The 19,494-nt window shown below is 40.1% G+C and overlaps 3 protein-coding genes across 4 annotated transcripts in view; 2 read left to right on the forward strand and 1 right to left on the reverse strand.

Annotated features, from left to right (window-relative positions):
* On the forward strand, positions 1–5,563 carry dnajc28 (DnaJ (Hsp40) homolog, subfamily C, member 28). 2 transcript variants are annotated; one of them, XM_023409605.2, is made up of 2 exons: positions 1–51; positions 1,814–5,563. In XM_023409605.2, exon 2 carries the CDS (start codon positions 1,827–1,829, stop codon positions 2,988–2,990), a length of 1,164 nt encoding a protein of 387 aa, XP_023265373.1. In that variant the 5' UTR covers positions 1–51; positions 1,814–1,826; the 3' UTR covers positions 2,991–5,563. The 2 variants fall into 2 exon arrangements, with proteins under 2 accessions (XP_023265373.1, XP_023265372.1); XM_023409604.2 differs by lacking the exon at positions 1–51 and adding an exon at positions 58–302.
* Positions 5,259–10,801, reverse strand: LOC111657435 (sodium channel regulatory subunit beta-1). The gene is made up of 6 exons (XM_023409606.2): positions 10,159–10,801; positions 9,117–9,283; positions 8,070–8,304; positions 6,698–6,857; positions 6,347–6,400; positions 5,259–6,199 (listed from the first exon to the last, which is right to left on the reverse strand). Exons 1-5 carry the CDS (start codon positions 10,199–10,201, stop codon positions 6,355–6,357), a joined length of 651 nt encoding a protein of 216 aa, XP_023265374.1. The 5' UTR covers positions 10,202–10,801; the 3' UTR covers positions 5,259–6,199; positions 6,347–6,354.
* Positions 10,802–13,784: 2,983 nt separating this feature from the next.
* gramd1a (GRAM domain containing 1A) overlaps positions 13,785–19,494 on the forward strand; it is a 29,581-nt gene continuing 23,871 nt past the window's right edge. The window contains 2 exon segments of the mRNA XM_087174950.1: positions 13,785–13,921; positions 16,402–17,460. Of these exon segments, the coding sequence (XP_087031076.1) occupies positions 16,997–17,460 (464 nt within the window). The 5' untranslated portion in view covers positions 13,785–13,921; positions 16,402–16,996.

Genomic DNA, 19,494 nt, shown 5'->3' on the forward strand with positions numbered 1-19,494 from the left:
AAGCTGTAGGTCATGTAACGTTAACGCTGTCCACTAATGTGCCACAAACAGGTTCGTGCTGTAGCTTTCATTCAGGTTTTTCAGTATGAACAAGTGTTAGATATCGTGTTCTTGAAATTAGAGTCTTTTCGCTTACCTCTTTCATTAGCTTGCTAGCTAACCGGCGAGTTAGCCTGCAAATTTGACCCCCGTTTTTGTCATGTATCAGTAATTCAAATGGATTTATGTGTCCTGACGACCAACATGCAATGCACCTCAAAACAGTTTTGTACTTTTAGCTTTTTCTCCTGTAATTTGTGACGGTAAGTAGCTTTAGCTTTGTCATGGGCACTGCTCTTGACACAACTTCTTTGACAATTTTAGCAGTTCTCTCCAGTTAGCTGCCGATGGAGTAAAAAATAAACAAAAAAACTATTACTATACTGTAATAAATGTGCATGCAGCTATGTCTGTTAATGCTAATGTTTTGTTTGGAGCCTTGGAGATCTCCCTGCCATCTTTAACAGTCCAAAAAACATACCTAACCTAATGTTTGGGGGTCTTTTAGGCCTCAGCTGTTAAACATGACAAAAAAACATTTCATCTCTCTCATATTAATCTCCTGATTGTTTTTCTTAATGTCCAAGGCTGCATCTGACCAACCAACAGTCCAAAACCTGTTACTCTGCTTCCTGTCATATATGACAAAGGACAGCATCAAATTCTCCCATTTGAGAAGCTGGACCCAGAGAAACTTTGCCATTTTTGCCTAGAAAAATAATTAAAGTGATTATTTGATTATCAAAATAGTTGCAGATTTTCTCTAATTTTTGCATATCTACTATACTTTAGATGTGATTGGAGTTCACACATTGTATTTTCTTTTTTCTGTTGGAGTTTTATAGAGTGTTAGACCTCTTTGAACCAAAATTAACTATGTAAAATTACATAAAAAGTGAATGACTTTTGATACCCAAATGTAATATATACTTGGCAATACAGAGCACATATAACATAAGTAAATATTTCATGGTTGTTGCAAAGGAAAGTACTTTTATGTATATTGGGCTTTAATATGGAGAATAAAAGAAAAATATTTTAATGGAACAATGTGATTATTTCACATGTGTATTTTCTAAACAATGACGAAATAAAGCTGGGTTAAGTCAGGAATGTAATTATAAAATCCTGTGAATATCAGAATGTAGTACAGGCACAATAAATGTGCTAAAAAAAAAAAACATTATTATTATTATTATTAAATTGAGTGAAAAACATAGAGGTACCCTTTTTAGTTCAATCAGTCTGTATATTATATATTACCCCCAATTTGGTGGAAACAAATGGCATCAATTGGTCACGTTATCAGTTAAAAAACATCAAGACAATGCAACACAACTTAGACATAATTCACACACAAAAAAATCCACAAGTAAACCTGACTTCTTACATTACAAATCTTACATCCAAAGGCTGAAAAATTGTGTGGCCTGGTCTGTGTGAAGTTTAACAGGACTATTGCAACAGAAACTAAGGATTCCTCAAGTGTATCCAGCTACATCCTGTAGCAACAACCAGATAGCAGTAACTCAACCTCCCTAAACAGTAGATATACAGAACTGGACCTTACTTACACCTATAATTTTACCTGCTATTTTGACCACAATATAAAGTCTTTATTTAAGCTAATTGGTACTACAGGTAGTCTGTTCTGATACATCAGCGCTTCTTGACAAAAAGATATACTCATCTTTGTAAGATATGACAGACTTCTTAAAGATAATTTATATGACTGGTTGTCTTTTTTTAATACGTTTGCTTTTCAAATCCACAGGAGTGTGCCAGAAATGAGTTGCACTTTCCACTTCCTGGTTTCCCGCAGTGACTTCTACCATGCCCGTGCACTGCTCCTCTTGTCTCGACAATACCTGTTATTCAGACCACTCAGCTCTGGTCCCCAGATCAGCCGCAGCCTGCAGGAGAGCTACAGGCTTCTGCAACTGCCTGATGAGGGACACAGCAGCCCTGCACAGGTGAAAGAGGCCTACCTGCGCCTGGCAAAGCTCTACCACCCGGACTCTGGGGCTGCGACTGCAGATGCAGTGCTTTTTGCCCGTGTTGAGGAGGCCTACCGTGCTGTGCTGGCACATCAGAGCAAGAGCAAAAAACCTGACTTGGGGAAGGAAGTGGAAGATGAGGACAGTTCCAGAGGCGCAGCATTTCAGCACAGACACTACCTCAGCTACGAAGGTATGGGTTCAGGCACGCCCAGCCAGCGTGAGCGTCAGTACCGGCAGGTTCGTGTTGACAGGGCATCGGAGCAGATTTTGAACTACCGGCAGAGGGAGCACGAGAGGGCAGCTGCTGCAGAGGGAGCGCTTGTGGAACGGGACATGCGACAGCGCAGCCGGAAGATCAAGATCACCCAGGCTGTGGAACGGCTTGTGGAGGATCTGATCCAGGAATCTATGGCTCGTGGGGATTTCAGGAACCTTAGTGGAGCTGGAAAGCCCCTCAACAAGTTTGAGTATAATCCATATGCTGATCCTATGACCCACAACCTCAACCGCATCCTAATAGATAATGGTTACCAGCCACCCTGGGTTGTGACACAGCGCGACATCCGAGAGACCACTGCTCAGATCCGAAAGAGGTTACTGGAGGGGAGGGCCAGGCTCGGTGACCCTATGACTTCCAAAGAGCACAGGCAGTGGGATCAGCTGTGTGCATCTGTAGAGGAGGAGTTGATGAAACTTAACAAGACCGTGGACAATTACAACCTCATCGTACCAATGCTCAACATGCAAATGGTTCACTTCAGTTTGTCCAGAGAGATTGACCGTGCTGCGAAGGGAGCACACCAACACAGACTGGAGCAGCAGAGGGAGAGAGAGAAAGAGCGAGAGAGGAGGAAGGAAGAGAAAAAAAGAGCAAACGCTGTAACTAAGCCTAAAGATACCAAACAAGGCCTGATGTCTTGGATGCAGAATTTGCTCAGACGAAAACACTAAAACTGTTAATCAAAAGTGACCATAAAAATGTTTGACATCAGTGGTTTATTTGTTTGTTTTTTTTTCACTTAAACCAGTCATTGTGGTTCATGGGGCAGTAGTTCAGACAGAACTGTTCACCTGCTTTGCATACAGTCAGAATCAAAGTCAGAGATAATGGTACCACTGAACCAGTTTTACTCTGTTATCCTCCAGGTACGTGGGATTGTAATCAGGTGATAGTGGAAGAGGATGCGCTACCCTGTGACTGTTAAGTGTGAGGAACTGCATGTGTTGGTAACAAATCTCACAACATGAGGCAATTTTATGATAGAAGTTGTTTCTGTGAAATACTTATCTTAAAATACGAACCCAACACTGTAACTTTTGGTTACTATGTGACATTAAAAGTTAATGTAATTAAAAAAATCTTGTGTAATAATATTTCTGTGTTACTTTTTTTTTTTTTTTTTTTTAATCTGGGAAATGACTCATTCTAGTCTGGCAGCTGATCCAGTGTTGCAGGGTTGCAGATGACGACTGGCTCGTTGCTACTGGCTCCGTTGCCTGCAGCCTCCCTGTGCAGAGCCTGAGCGATGGCCCTGGACGGAGTCATCACATTGGTCCAGTCGTGGGCAATGTACTGGTGGTACGGATCATGAGAGCTCTCCAGCTTCTTGGAGCGAATGTAGCTGAGCATGATGCCGAAGGTGAAGAAGCTGAACATGCCAACCACCAGGAGGATGTACATGATTCCCTGAGACTGAGCGTGGGCCCTGCCTTCGGACACGTAGTGCGCAGCCTGCTGGGTAGTGTGGTTCTGAGGCATCGGCGGAGACAGTACGCTGGTGCTGTTGAGGCAGTGCTGCAGTAGGGAGAGCAGGAGTGACTGCAGCTCGGTGGTGTTGATGTGAGACATGGCTAACCTCTGCTGGACACTCAGCAAACTGCAACTGAGGAGGGAGGAAGAGGAAAAAGTAGGAAAAAGGTACATCTCACAGGAAAGATCATCCTCTTTTTAATCTCTGCAGAAAATATATTTTATTTCACTATTGTATGTTTTAGCCTGATTATTGTATAAATTATTCATCCTTCCCCACTTAAAACTCACAACAGGCCTCAGACAAAAATCAAATGCATGATTTCTGAGTTGCAAATGTCTAAACTCACAAGTTCCTAGAAGTGTTGACATGTTCTCCCTTAAAATCCAGTTTGGATTGCAGAAGAGTTTATTAGGACATTAGAAAAAAAAAGCTAGAGCAGGTTTTTGGTTTTATGTGAGTGAAGTGAAAAAATTTATTCCCACAAATTTCTACATTATTCTTATTATTTAAGATAAATCCAGTAAAGAGATAAACCCACCTTTCAAAGATCCGGATTCAGTTCCTGCTGTTACTGCCATCAGCAAACATCGGTTACTTAAAGTCACCTGTGTCCAGCGGGACTAGAAGAAGCTTGTAGCCCAGGTTTTTCCCAAACTACACCTTGAGTGAAAATGCACAACTCCTGTTCTCTTAGTCACATAATCTGCCCTCCTTCCGTGCTTTTACGCAAAAGAGATATGCCGCATGTTCAACATGTCAACACGTTTAATGAAACGAGGAGGTCACAGGACAAGGTCAAAAGCTCAGTGTAGTGAGGCAGTGGTGTAGCATGACTTAAATCACCGTCCTCCAATGAACAGTTAACTGAGCTAGGATTTTATCTTTATACATCGTACCTCATTGAAGCAGTGTTAATCTGGTAACACAACATGAAAATAGAAAATATAATTTGCTCAAATGTATTTATGTTACACCTGCATATGGGAAAGTCCATTTTGTGCCAAGTAATCAGGGATATTTAGAATTATTTGAGGGTGGGGGACAATCAGAGGACTATCATCCTTTCTGGCTCTCTTACCTCTGATGATCAAGACTGGTGTTTAATCCCAGTTTGTCATGAGTGTATGAGGTTATTACTATTGTCTCATATGTTAGAAAACAAATCTCTAATGGTCACATTTTGCAGAAAGAGCAGGAGTATGTGTTTATTCCTGGGGACGGTGCCGGACTGATGCAGGAGAACAAAGCTGCTTTCAGACTAGAGCTAGTTCGGACACTCTGCCGCACGGCTCAGACTAGATTGAGTTACAACACTATCACCTCCAAATGTCCTTTAACTCGCCGTTATAGTGTGGGTGTACTTCCTGAAACCTGAATGAAGTGGTATTGAAGACAAATATTTGCAGACGTACATTTTTGAAGTGGTATTCTGTGGTTGGATCGGCAAGCACAGCGAAGTACAAAGTTTGGCTATAAGAGATCAATGTTGTATTTTGTCCAACACACTTTCAAAAGTATTTTTTAAAAACACATTACACAGCATTTGCAATAGGAAAATTACAGGCAACATCATGAAAACAAATGCAGTCACTGTCAAAGTTAACACTGATTAGTTCATTAGTTTCTTCAAACTTGTTCCAACACAGTGCAAACAGTGGATGAAAAATGATTTACAAAAACATTTACTTTACTCTGCTTCACTTACAGACTTGGACAGACACGGACTGGGACAAATGGAAAAGTTTAGATTGACTAGAACATAGTTTTTTTTTTTTAAATAAAAACATCCTGCTTATGTTTACCATACACTAAAGCTGCTTTCTTAGATATCCAGAATGTCATATAAATGAAATTCACTCTCATTTGGCATGATTAAGACATGGCATCAGTGAAAATTAAACACTTAAAGGCTTTATAATTTTATAATTTTGGCATTTCTGCTTGTGTTGTATGTTCAAAACAGATGTAAGAGGAAATGAGTTGCTACAAAGGTCGTGGGCTGAAGTTACCCATCATATTTACATGGTACATATGTAAACATGATGGAGATGGAATCCATTTACATTTTTCTTTGCTTCATCAATACACATTTCTATTGATGCTGCTGAAAAAATAGAGCAGTCTATAGAACTGAGGAATAATTATAAATTAAGATGTTTGTTATTGGGATACTTTGAAGTATTTCAAATTATGCTGAATCAATAAGTCGGTCGTTTAATTGGATTCCCTACATTAAAGTCCTTTTTTCAAAATAAAATACACAAACCTTCAAGTGTTTAATTGTCCAATATTACTGAGCGCGACCAGTGTGTTCAAAATCAACCTTTCATACAGTAGTTGTGTCGTTGTCAGCAGAATCATGGCTGCAGTAATGAAGCTTGACTCTTGCACAGATGGTCTTCCTAACTGGTGGATTTAAAAAAAACAAACATAAAAATGCAAAGTAAAGAGAAAAACACACTTTCATATATTTCATATTATCACATTTTCCTAAATCCTAAAAAGATGTGGCGGAAACGGTTAATGGTGACTTGAAAGGTAAACCCAACTCACCGGTGAAGTTACTCTAACTGCACCCCGTCACAGTTGTCCTTTGATTCTAACAGTCTGGAAACATAAAAAGAAAAGCTGAATTATTCAGCTGTGACAAAACGTCTGGGACGGAGTCATAACAACCAAAAAATTTAACCCAAAAATGTACTTAATTAAAACCTCATGGCAAAAACAATTGCATATCTTTTCTGCTAAATCAAGCTGACTGTGGTGAAGACAATAATTTGGTCGAGCAATCAAACATATAATGTACTGTATGTAAATGTATGGCAGTATTTAAGACCCCTGGCCACAGTCTGTTAAGGCTTATAATAAGTTGGTAATGTATCATGTATAAGACATATGACTCACGCTGCCTGATCCTTAAGAGCTTTACGAGCCTCCCGAGCCTCGTGCTCTGCTGAAATCTTCTTGTAACAGTAGACCAGAACCACAATGAGCCACAGCTGCAGAACCACGATCAGTACATACATCATTATCTCTGCGATCACTGCTGTCAGCTCCCGATTGGCTGGGAAAGAGGAAATAGCATCAAATCGCAATATTTGTAGTGGTATGAAAGCAATTTTGGTGCAAATGCATTGGTCTTTATCTGGACAAGCACACCATCTTCCATCGCTCGCTGTATAGAGAGAGAGAGAGAGAGAGAGAGAGAGAGAGAGAGAGAGAGAGAGAGAGAAGTAGGTTTGGAATCACGTTAACTGGACTGAGGTTATACAGAAGTCACTTGTTTGTCGCTCATCAGCTCGACCCAGGCTCCACTTTATTTCCCAAGTCTGTCTCCAGAGACAGAAAGATAGTGACAAATTTCAAACTCAAATCCAAACTTGAGAACAGGTGTGGACGCCCACTGTTCCTCTAGCACCACCCGCAGGCCAAAGTACCTAATGAATCCTGCTGAATGTGTTGTTCTCTTGGTTTTTCCTTTTGTGGTATAAAAAATATCTCATCAATTGTTGGATTAATTGCTGTGCAGGTTGGTTGTGGACATTCATGGTGTTTGTGAACTTTTTGTGATCCCTTCAACTTAAATCTAGCACAATTATCAGGTCAAAAATGAGGATAACTGCCTCACAGAGCCGCTGGCGTGGCTGTAGATTCTTAATCTTGATGTTAAATCTATGGGAAAGATTCAGTGGGCCAAACATAAACAAGCTAGGCCTGGCTCTGATAAAGATTTGAGAGGACTGCTCTTTACAAAACACTCTCCACTGTGTCTTTCCTTTTGTAATGTCCAGCTCCGGAGCGATTACTTGTTAGATAGAAGCAGTGGAATGAAAGCACTGCATGCCTCATTTGACCTTGGACCTTTTTCAGTGGGTTATCGTTTAATTTTAGGTAGAAGGTTCTTCGGATCCACATGCTGACGTACTGGTGTAACTCATCCAACGACGTCTCACAGATGTAGAAATGAGAGAAAGGGGGTAAACTAAATATAAGGAGAAGAAAACTGACAGCCAGTGGTCGACTGTAATTATTTACAAATAGCTTATCATCCAATAATCAGTCACATGGGGTAATTCTTTTTCAGAATGAGCACTTTTACTTTTTGCTTTTGATAATTTAAGTATGTTTTGTTGATAATACTTTTAAATGAGGGACTTTTACTTGTAACAGAGCAGCTTCACATTGTTGTATAAGTACTTTTACTGAAGTAAAGCATCAGCACACGGCGTCTACCACTGCTGACAGGCAGTCTTTTCACAGGTACAGCCCACCTTACCCACAGCCACCACGCTGAGCTCCACCTCCTTCTCCACAGTGACGTGCTCATCAGCCAGCTCCAGGAAGAGGGTGCGTTGAAGGATGCACTGGTACGTCCCCGTGTCATTGAAGGTGACGTTATGAATGTAAATGGCTCCGATCTGAATATCGCTGTTTTGTGTGCCGTGCCACTCCAGACGGTTGCTGAAGTCTTCGTGCAGGATCTCAGCACTCGGGTGGTCATAGTGGAAAATCTGAGAGAAGGAAAAAAAAAGAAAGAAAAGGAAACGAATGGGAACTTTAAGAATATTCTTATCATTAAGGGAAGATTTTAAATCTCTTATAACTCCTCTTTATATACTGTAGTGGTACACATTTACACCCATAGTTACAAATGTCTTTCTAAAGCAGAACTTCTTCAAGCATGTTGGTATCACTTTTAATTGGTTTATAAACTGTAATTACTGTTTCTATTACTGGTTAATGCATCATTTACTAAAGCTTTATAGATCAGTTATAAGCCATTAATAAGAATTTAATCATATATCTGGCAAAATTATTCTGCAACTTAAAGACCCCCTTCGATGAAAATCAAGTTTTTAACCTAGTTAACATCATAATGGTCTTTTTTTTTATATATAATACAATAATAAGACTTATCATGAGTGTAATAAGCAGTCAACACCATGACGGAGTATTTCCACCTTGGAACTGCAGTGAACCATTAACAGTTTTTTTCCCCAATACAAAATGGTACCAATGTGTTATCTCATATAAATTTTTGGATGTGCTCATATGTACAATGTGTATGTTTAATACACACAGTATATGAATGTGATGTACAAACAGCATGAACAGTGCATAGAAGTAAAAAAGTTGACTAATATATATATATATAAAAAACAAACCGACAAAAACTACACTTCCATCTTGGGTAATACTCGGCTTCAGCGGCACAGTATCAACACAGTTGCTCAGAGGCAACTTCATAGTTTTCATTCACAATCCGCAGCCAGGTTTAACAGACAACTTCAACCAGTTCCCTCAAAGACTTTGTTGAACTCACATGCCTGAACTCCTCCTCTCCCAGTGGTTTGAAGTGCCAGTCTACGGTGGCCCGGGCAGCGACCTCCTCTCTTCTTTTACAGGAGATGCAGCCCAGCAGGAATCCTTCTCCTGCCACGGCCTCAGTCAGGGAGTCCACCTCCGCACAGGCGCCGTGGCACTGAGATACTGCGGGAAAAAAACAAGAAGAAGAAAAGGATGAAGAGATGAAGGGATAGGAGAGGAAGATAAAGGAGAAGGACACAGGACACATGAGCACAATAATTAGACAAATTAAGGAATAAGAACATGAAGTAAAAACAGGGGTTGAAACAGAAGAAAAGAATTAGGACGAAGAATATTTAAGCGTTATTAGTGACGACTCTCTATGTACTGTACCGTTTACACTCTATCCCATTTGATGGGAAAATACATTTATTTTAGGAATGTCTCTAATCTGTTTCCAAAAGCTTACAGCTGTTTGTACAGTTATTTAAAAATTGATGCTGCACTGTCTGCAATTTTATTTATACTATATATATACTATATATATACTATATACCTTTCAACAACAAGGCAGACCAAGGTTAAAAACTGAAAGATTGTGTAAAAATCATAGAAAACAGGGCTTTTTCAGGGATTAAGTAATTGGTTCATTTACAGCTTTCCTGCAGCAATAAAAGTAAATGAATTTGATTTAATGATAAACCTTAATAAATTCACTTATCTATTACATTTACATATTCAAATGTTGGGATTTTTAAAATTCATCTACATGAAATTTAACCAATCACGCTAAAACACGGAAACACTGAAACATTTATACAGTCATTAATAAAAATGCACTTGTTACTTTGGTCCTGGTCTGTTGATCTCCTCTGTTACAGTGATTATAATATATATATATATATAATATTTAGAAACTGTATGAAAAAGCTCTGAGAACCGTGAAAAAAGAACAAATTTCAGCTCAATTCAGTTCTAACTCAAATGTGTAACTTCAACTACTGTCAACAACAGTTTCTCATAATTAGAGGCAAGAACGTAAATGGTGTTGGGCTTACCGAAAAGACTGAGGACAACTATCAGAGACAAGTGGAATATCATGTCTGCTGAAACAGCTTATGGCCAGCTGTTGAAGAAAATGCTGAACTTTCCTTTACGTAAACCTCTTGGGAAATATCTGTGGCGACTGAGATTACTTCACTGACGTAATGCCTCTCGATTGCTGATTGATTCCATGTTCCTCACTGCGAACCAGTCCACTAGTTAATCCGCACTGTCAGTCCATTAGTTCAACAATCTTGCATTTCACAGTTGCCCGAAAAAAGAGAAAGCGTCTTAAAGCCTCGGTTTCACAGACACGGTTTACTAACAAAGTTTTGGTCTCCGTGTTTCTCAGCAGCAGTTTTGAGTCTCCCCTGCGGTCCAGACTGACTTGAAGGCAGCTATATTTAGAGCGTGTGAATCCAGGAGAGTTGGACGTTGTGAGTGTTGAAATCCAGCAGGAAACCTGAGATGATGAGACCTGATCCATAACTACAACATGACCGTCCAAAGCCAAAGACTACAGCTATGTTTCTTCTGATTTATAGACATTTTACACATTCTAAGGACTTGATTTGTTTTTCTTCTTCAGTATTGCATCATTAGAATTATTTTTGAAAATTAAATTGGATATTAATGACTAGCTTGAAGTGTCATGCAGGCTTTGGTTATTAACATTTTTTGCCTTTACATTACCTTTGCCAAAAAAGTATTCATACTCTTCTATGCAGTGGCGTATTTATTCAATCGTTAGAGAGGAGCAGCAGGTCTGACATGTAAAATCATGCCTGACATATTTTGTTAAACAAATGTTTTCAGACAAACACCTGCTCAGAGTGGAGCAAGCAGCCATGCAGGGCTTAAAGGGATAGCTACACATATACAGTATTTATTTATTTATTTTTTAAATTTTGTCCGTCTGTTCATAAATGCTCCGTTCTCCAGCTCCTCTCCACAGGTCAGAGGTCACGGACAGGTGGCAGGGAGATACAGTGTCTTGCTGAAGGACACTTTAGCAGAGATGAATCGTCTGCTCCAGAGTTTTGCGTGCGAGGTCTGTAGAGTGCGTGAAAGCATCTCAGTGAGTCAGCCAGTCTGTGCTGATGAAAATACATTTTTTCTGAGAAGATTTATTCTGAGTTGCTGCTACTTTTCCTGTCATTCAGTGTTGCAAACTGACTTCACCTGGTCTCTACGGTCCAAGTATTATTACAGTTCTTATTATATCTTTGCATTTCTCTCTTTATTAGTCTTATTGTTATCATCATTATTGTATTTTGTTAAGAATAAGCTCCCCAATCCAATATAATGATTTGAATGGTGATACACATTTGAAATCTTCAAAAATAACTTGTCTATTTTTCTTGTCTTTTATTTCAAAGTCTGAATGGGATGTTTGAACATTGACTTCCTCTTTTCAGCCTTGGTTTGTAACACATCTGTTTTTAATGTATAGGCTTTTTGAATGTGCTAAACTGACAATTTACATTTGTGTTATTCCATCTTTATCAGTCTTCTTTTGTGAATCATACATGGTATTCACATGGATTTGGGATATAATAATGATATCTCAATCTCAATATGAAGGTGTGTGTGGACCTCTAAAGTGCTGCAGCAAAAATAAATTATATCAATAAATCATTTACTGACTCATTTCACATAGATTTGACTAAGTACTTCCCTTGTTCAGTTACTAAAGCTAGAAAATGTCACATTTTGTACCTGCAGTTTATATTTTTTTTATTCCTGTTAGTTTTGATATCTCCAATCCAAAGGTCTGACAGTTAGTCAATGCCAGGTAGTTGTCAGAAAAAACAAGGCCACTGAAGTCAAGGCTGACAAAACAGACATTGACTAAAGGCCTCAACTTGCGTGCTGACTACAGTGACAAAAAGATTCACGTGGTAGATAAAGTCGGCGTGTTGACGTGATGAATGTAACGACTTGTTTTTTTTTAAGGGGGAATGGCTTGGCACATGTCAGGTTAAATTAGACATGTCCCACTCTGAGGTTGTACAAACAATTTAAAAAATGATCATGCACAGTTCACAGGGGTGGGATATAAGCTGTGTTTCTGCCAGCCACGGTGTGTGTATGTGTATGTGTATGTGTATGTGTATGTGCTTGTGTGTGTTTGTGTATTTTGGCTGCGTCGGAGGTCAGGGATGTTGTCATGTGATGTAACCAGATGACACAGTGGAGCACTGAGCTCTTGATAAGGGTCCTTGCCTCTTTTAACCTTGTGGTAGCCGATGAATGATAATGACATCAAAGATCAGACAGAGCAATTTTGGAAAATTACACACATATGAGGAAGAGAGGGTGAAAGAAAGACCTTGGGTTGCCACACTCATTGATTGGGGAAACTTCAAGGAAATGTTGACATATGATAAACCATGTGTATGTGTAATGTGTGTGTGTGTGTGTGTGTTTTGTGTATATTGGAGTGGGCTGTGCCTCTGTGACCCTACACACGCATACACAGTGAGTGGCACACCTCCTTTCTCGCAGTGCTGGTGATGTTTTTTATTTTTAGCACAGATCGAGTTTCCAGTCCCCGATTCAGCAGCCAGAAGCTCTCAGCAACACAACTCCCTTTAACCCGCAGCGCTCTCTTTCGCCTGGCTGCATATGTAAGACAGACTGCAGTCCTGTGTTTCGAAGTGGAGCCGGTGAAGTGTTGATTTCAGGAGGCAGCCGCACGGAGTGAGGAGACAGAGGATGCCTGGTAAACCTATGGAGAATGTGAAATTGCCAAGTCATTGTGATGCTCTGCTGTCGATTTGAAAGGATACAGAAGCAACTGCTGGCTGAAGATTAAAACTGACAAGCAGGTAAAGGCAAATTCATTACAACAAAAGATGTTCAGGATACAGGATATATGTTGCTAAATACTGTATATTTAAAAAAATAAATAAATAAATAAAAAGATGTCTTACTTTGCCTCTATCAGGGCTGCAAATTCTTTTTTTGTTTGTCGCCTCTAAAGTTTAGTCGCTGGAGTGCGATAATATCTGCCCTAATGTTTAAAATGTGTGCACAACATTATGGGAATAGGACTGAAAGATGCAAAGTGTGTGAATATGTTATGTTGGGGTGTGTGTTAGAAACGTGATAAAATTAAAGTAGTACTTCCTGTAAAGTACACTAAAACTGCTGGGTACTAATCCACGAGCTCAAATAATTATTCAATTAATCAATAGTTGATCAACATAATTTTTCAAGCAGAAATGTGCTTGTTCCACCTTTCAGTTGTGAGGATTTTTTGCATTTCTATGTCTTACGCTGGTAAACTGAAGATCTTTGAGTTTTGAATTGTTGGTCAGACAAAACAAGCAATTTGAAGATGTTACTATGAGCTTTACGAAATTGTTTAGGCCATTTTTCATTAACGTGAAATAATTTCTCTAATAGTCAGAAGGTTTTCTATTATTTTCTTGATTAATTGGGAAAATAATAATAATAATAAAGAATCAATAATGAAATAAATTACAGTTATAGTGCTAAAATCAACTTTCAGTTTCGCTGTATAAGCTATGTGTACATTTTAAACTAATATACATCTATCTGTTAAAATATCCACATTTATGGATCATTGCACCTGAAAGTGTCTGGTCAATGTTTGCTCTTTTGTTTTCAGCTTCAGACAAGGTGACCTGTCATTGGCCTTGTTTACTGTATGTGTCCTGGAGGAGAGGATATCCAATATCTTACAGGCTGCATCCTACTTATAATAGTGCATGAGACCATATGGAGCAATGCTGCTGCAGGAGGCAGGAGGTGAGATGAATATGCCCATACAAGCCACGCCACATTGCCTTCTTGTTGCTACCAAATAATAATTTCTGCTTAATAATGAGATACAGGATGAGGCATAAGCCATCAGTTCATAAATAATGCCTGCACACATCCTTGTTAGACACAAGGGGTCGCAGTGTCTCTCTCCATTGATTTTGGCCACATAACAACTCCCTTCAAATTAACTCTGAAAATATGCTAAATCTGTGTATTATCATGTTGGTGGTTCGCGGTATTGTGAGTAAAGCTGTTGTGTTGACCCCATGTTTACGCTAGAAGAAAGTCCCGTCGATGCATGACACTTCTCCATTTGTTTCTATTCGCAATAAAACAGCCTATCTCTAACAACAAGGTGCAGATCATGGGCCGGTTTGTTTTTAACTCAATCGGAAAATTAAGGTTGATGTAGGATAAAACAGTTTTTCGATAGATTTGGTTTGTTTGTTGTAAACACTCCTCTTCTTCTCGCCACATCCACTGAACAGTTATTTTCCGGGACTGTACCACAAAGTTTGTCGGAGGGGTGTTCGGCTTGTTTTGCCGGTGGCTGTGTATAGGCGATTACATAATAATAAACGTTTATTATATAATTCTTAAAAAAAAATGGATTTTAAGAGTAAGGTTGGTTATGCTTTATTAAATATATGTAGCAGGGATAATACTTTCTCTTGATGAGATTTGTCGTAACCCCCCACGTACTAAATAAATCGCCCGATTGACTGACTTTTCGCATTTCGACAAAAAACGTATTGTCTGTTAACTTTAAACTAAGTTAGCACGCCAATAATGCTAAGCTAACTTTCGTTTTGAGCTTTGAAATCAAATTGATAACAGTGTTTTATACCGGGGTGTTTTTTAAAGTGAAAATGGAAGACGTCGGAATAGCACTTTCTCCGGTGGACATGAAAGCATTCTAGCGAGATAGTCATCTTTTGTGAGCTGTCGGCCTTCAGAGATCGGAGGGGGTAACGTAAGCTAAACTTGTTTGTCTTTAGCTTTAGCTGGCTAAAGGCTAACAGTTAGCTGCAGCCGGCGGATGCTCCCTTCACGCATATAATAATGGTTATGTGTTCCTGTGAAAAAGTGGATTTTAACATTGCGCCCCGCAACGTCGCTCGGCTTGTTTTCGAGGCCGAGCAAGATAACAGAAACGGAGGAAACTCATCCAATGGGAGGTAGGAGCTCCAGCTTAAGTTTAACCAGGCTGTAAAAGTTTTTGTGTGCTATGTTATTATTTCTTTCGGCAAACCTTTTTTTGTTTTGTTTTTTGGGTGTTCAACTGCGCACATCATCATCATGTCAACAGATATAGCTTTGTTTCACATAACTGCAGATCACTGAAGCGATGTGTTTGTGAAGCCAAAAATGAACAGCGTTAATGTTATGTGATGAACTTGACACCACCGGATCAGCTGTTCCTGCGCACTGGCTTCACGCAGCAAGAACATGATTTGATTGTACCTCAGTGTACTGCATCTGAATTGGCTGTGTGGTCGACGTGTAATTTTGTACTGTTATAGGCTAATGTGGCTTGTGTTTTATGGCTATAAGATGGGGCTGGTGTTAGCCAAAGAGTGAAGGCTACACGGGGATTATGGTTGGATTACTCTGGACAAACAAGTCTGTGCCAAGATTGTTCCTGTTCAAACAGATCACAGCAAATACTGTCAGACGTGCTTGGGCCCTTGCCTTGGAAGTGCCTGCTTTGAAGGCAAACAATAGAGTAACACACACATATTCCTTCCCTGTTGGAGGACACATCTGCAGTATGTTTTCATGTAGTTATGACCTTGGTACCATATAGTGGCAATTAGACCTTGTTATGAACTACTATTTTTAGAGGGTGTGTTGTTTATGTCTGTTATAGTGTCTGGTAGCTGGTATGTGGGATTGCGTGTTTGTTCTTTCTGGCCAGTTTTAGTAGGTCAGCATTTGGAAATGCTGGCATTTAGATAAAACACCTGCTTTTTTTTTGCTCAGGAACTGATCTGTATGGGCTTTCCTTGCAACACACAGGGGATGAAATCTGTCATTGTGTCTGGTACTGTACACTGATGAACCAACAGTGACTGGTGTTTGTCAGAACCATATTCACAGAGTTACGGCTATTTCTGAGTTACTTGAAGGGAGAAAATCTCAAATAATGCCACCAAAATAATAAAACAATATTCCAAACCTGCATTCTAGTGACACGAACTATCGCTCCATAAAAAACATCTTATTGACCGGCGACGAGCAGGAACAGTATTTCATTGCAAATCATCATCTCTGACATATGATACCTCATATTCCCAGAATTGGCAAAGCAAAGACGAGCCATAAATAGCCCTAGTCTTGCAATCATTCGTTTTAGTGGGAAAATTGAACAAATAATATTTAAAGAAAAAACATACAAATGTCAGATGTAGTCAGATGTAGGCCAGCCTTTTGAATGCAAAGTCTCTGCTCTTTTCACTCCTCAGGTAGCTACTTCCAGACTCAGATCTGTCTTTTTCTGAGACCTCAACTCTTGCAAAGATGAGCTTGATTATGCAAGTGCAAGCTTGAAGTCTGCCAAAGGGAGAGGAGGAGAGAAGTATTGAAGAAAGAGTAACACCGGACAGTGCAAGTGCTGCAGAGAAGGACGGGGTGGGGACATTAGCTAAACACACAAGATGGATGAGAGAGCATTTTAGTCACTCTTAGCCAACATATGTGCAGATTGGACAACTGGAAATGGATTACCTAAAGATAAGGCCTGTTAAATTATCTGACAAGCCTCCTCCCAGCTTACTGTTGCATCATTTTTGACTGTGAAGAAACACCCACACTGCTGTCATCTTGTGAATCGCTCTGTGGTTTTACCAGTTATGGTTAATTTTACTCGCCTGATGTGAAGAAACCTTAAATTCACAAGAAATACAGGGAAGACTTAATTTTTTATTTAGGATTAGTGTTACTTAATAAGTCAGAACTGATTTGCGACATGGGTCTGTCTCAGATCTAAAGATGCCACAAGCCCGTGTTGTTGTCCTTGACGTGACTGTAAGAGAAAATTAACCACGGAAAGCTCTGAAAATGACTATGTCCTCTCCTGTGGGACCGCAGGGTATCACTCTGGCTCAGCCCATCCCTGTCCCAATGCTGACTGTCCTGCCCCCCTCCTCAGATACAGAGTCCTGGTCTCGCTCACCTAGCCCTAGACTGTCACGCTTCAGCCGCCACAGTCGATCCCACCGCAGCAGAACCCGAATTAAGAAACGAAATGAGGAAGAGCAAGATTGCACTCTGAAGCGAGGTAAAACACCACAAATTGTAATAGAAGACACTGCGGAGAAGGGCACCATTGGACACAGAAGCCCCTCGCCCTCCCCCTCTGTGGCCACACAGATGGAGGGGGAAGAGCAAGGTCAGGACAGCCCTTCACAGGACCTCCTCCTGCCACCATCATGCTCATGGTCTCGTAGTCCCTCTCCTAGCCGCCGCTCCCGTTGGTCCCTCAGGAGCCTGCTCAGCAGAGACTCTGACTGGGACAGCTGCAGGTTAGTGTGCTGGATTCATCCCAAACAACCAGCCAAAGATTTAACATACTATGATGAAATAAATAATAAAATGAAATGCTAGTGTGCACAATTTCTTTACACCCTCATGAGAAAAGGGCCCAAACTAAAGTGTTTCTTTTTCTTCATTCATTCAGTTGAAGGCTCTTTCCTTGAAGATGAGCTCACTTATCTTACAGCAGCAGCACCACATAGGGTTCAATGGCTTGGAACAGAGCATCCACACCGTCAGCACTATGTTTGACTCTCTCATGGGCATTCAACGCTTATAGCGCTGTAAAACCTCAGCTAATTTGCATTGAGGCCTACTGAGACCAGATTTGCCTGCAATGACTGACTACATGAGTAGCCTCTCATTTGCACATGTTGGTGGGGAACAAAAAGGCCTTACTTCTGACAGATTTATGCTTAGTCCACTTTTCTCAAACGCCACACAAGGTCAACTATTTTGGAACAGTGTGGGGTTAATTAGCTAATGGCTAAAACTAGTGAGGACAGATTACACAGTTAAAATCCTGATTTAAGCCGAGTTGATTCATGGTACGCAGTGACGTCAGATAAAAAAATCAGGCCAACACTCAGATTGTAGAATTTAAGTGATGAAGCAAGAAATGCTCACACTACCCTGCACTAAAAACTAAAAAACATGGATAATACATATCATATGACCAGCTATTTACTGGTATTTTGGAGAATAATGTAAGCTTTTAGAATAGATGCCCTCTTCAAATAAGCATAACAACAAAACTATGTAAACTGTAAACAAAGAAATTGAGACTGCTCTTGTAGCAGCAAGGAAAAACAGAGCTGGGTCAGTCACAAGGAGCTAGAGGCGGGGTTCATGCGCCATTTATCCTTGCTCTGAATCATGACATCACCTTCAGCCAATGGGAGCGGGCCCCTAGTCTGATGATGTCATGCGAGTCCAATCAGAGGAGATTCTGGGCACCACTGCAGTGGGCTACAGAGGGCAGGCAGAGGGTGATTCTCTCCTGTGCTCCATATGAACAGCTGTGCCCTTGTCCTCTTCATGTACACATCATTTTATTGATCCAGTTATATTATTTTGCTGGATATTAATGAAACTTACTATCCAGATCTGCGTTATGACCCTTCCAATGGTGGTTTGACAATTGGATTTTATAGTGAAGAACTAATGTCTACATATTGCTTAAAACGCAAGTGAAAGTTAGGGTTTAAACAATGGAATTTTAAACAATGTCAAGTAAATGATAACAAATATGCACCTCTTCAGTGAAAGGCTCATGTTTTATTTTGTCATAGGATGACTCGCACATAAAACACTTGACAGCTGAGGAAGCCATTATTGCCTAAAACCATCCTGAAGATATTTGTGGCAGTTTGTAGAGCATGACAACCTACACAACCAGCACAGTTGATTTGCATTTGTCAAACAACCTGGACAAGGCTGTACAGTTTGCCCCAAAGGTGGGGCACTAAGTTCCTCCTGGGCCTCATGGCAAATGTTTATTGTTCCTCTTAAACAGTGGAAATTTGGTTTGCACATAAACTCAGCTGTTGGCACAAAAGCCATTTGATGCAGTGGACATTCTTTTCGAACCACAGACCAGCTAACCTTGACTTTCATAACATCCGTGGGACGTTGTTATTGTTATTGTTATTTTGTAAGAGTTTTTAGTTCCGGCTCCTTATCGAAACAGTTTATGATTATGCTCAAGTTTGTCTTGATCGTGGCTTAAGCCAGGCCTGCTGCAAAGGCTTTTCAGACAGGCTGTTGCACAGCAATTTACTGGTGTCAGTCTTCATACAGGGTGTGAATCCAGTGGACACTAATCAAGGGTGATTTATCATTGATAGTATTCACAGAAGATGTCAAAAGATCTTCTGAACACAATGATGAGGTGTTAGAGCTGTAGTTGCTAGCGGCTGCACAGTCCAACTTCTAAGCTACTGTTGTAGAGCAGCGAAAAATAATTGATTTCCGGGAAATCAATAAATTACGTGGTATTGGATCAGCGCATAGACTTGCATATT

This window comes from Seriola lalandi, unplaced genomic scaffold (genome assembly GCF_002814215.2).
Source record: "Seriola lalandi dorsalis isolate HSWRI2012SDOR001 ecotype SW California unplaced genomic scaffold, Sedor1 jcf7180002054400, whole genome shotgun sequence".
In the NCBI taxonomy this organism is placed as follows: domain Eukaryota; kingdom Metazoa; phylum Chordata; class Actinopteri; order Carangiformes; family Carangidae; genus Seriola; species Seriola lalandi.

Bases quoted from the DNA above. Each gene is read 5' to 3' on its own strand.
- dnajc28 (XM_023409605.2), top strand. From the start codon at position 1,827: ATGAGTTGCACTTTCCACTTCCTGGTTTCCCGCAGTGACTTCTACCAT.
- LOC111657435 (XM_023409606.2), bottom strand. From the start codon at position 10,201: ATGATATTCCACTTGTCTCTGATAGTTGTCCTCAGTCTTTTCG. The intron at 8,305-9,116 runs GTGAGTTCAACA...TCCTTCTCTCAG, and splicing joins GAGAGGAGGAGTTCAGGCAT to ATTTTCCACTATGACCACCC. The intron at 6,401-6,697 runs GTGAGTCATATG...TTATGTTTCCAG, and splicing joins GCTCTTAAGGATCAGGCAGC to ACTGTTAGAATCAAAGGACA.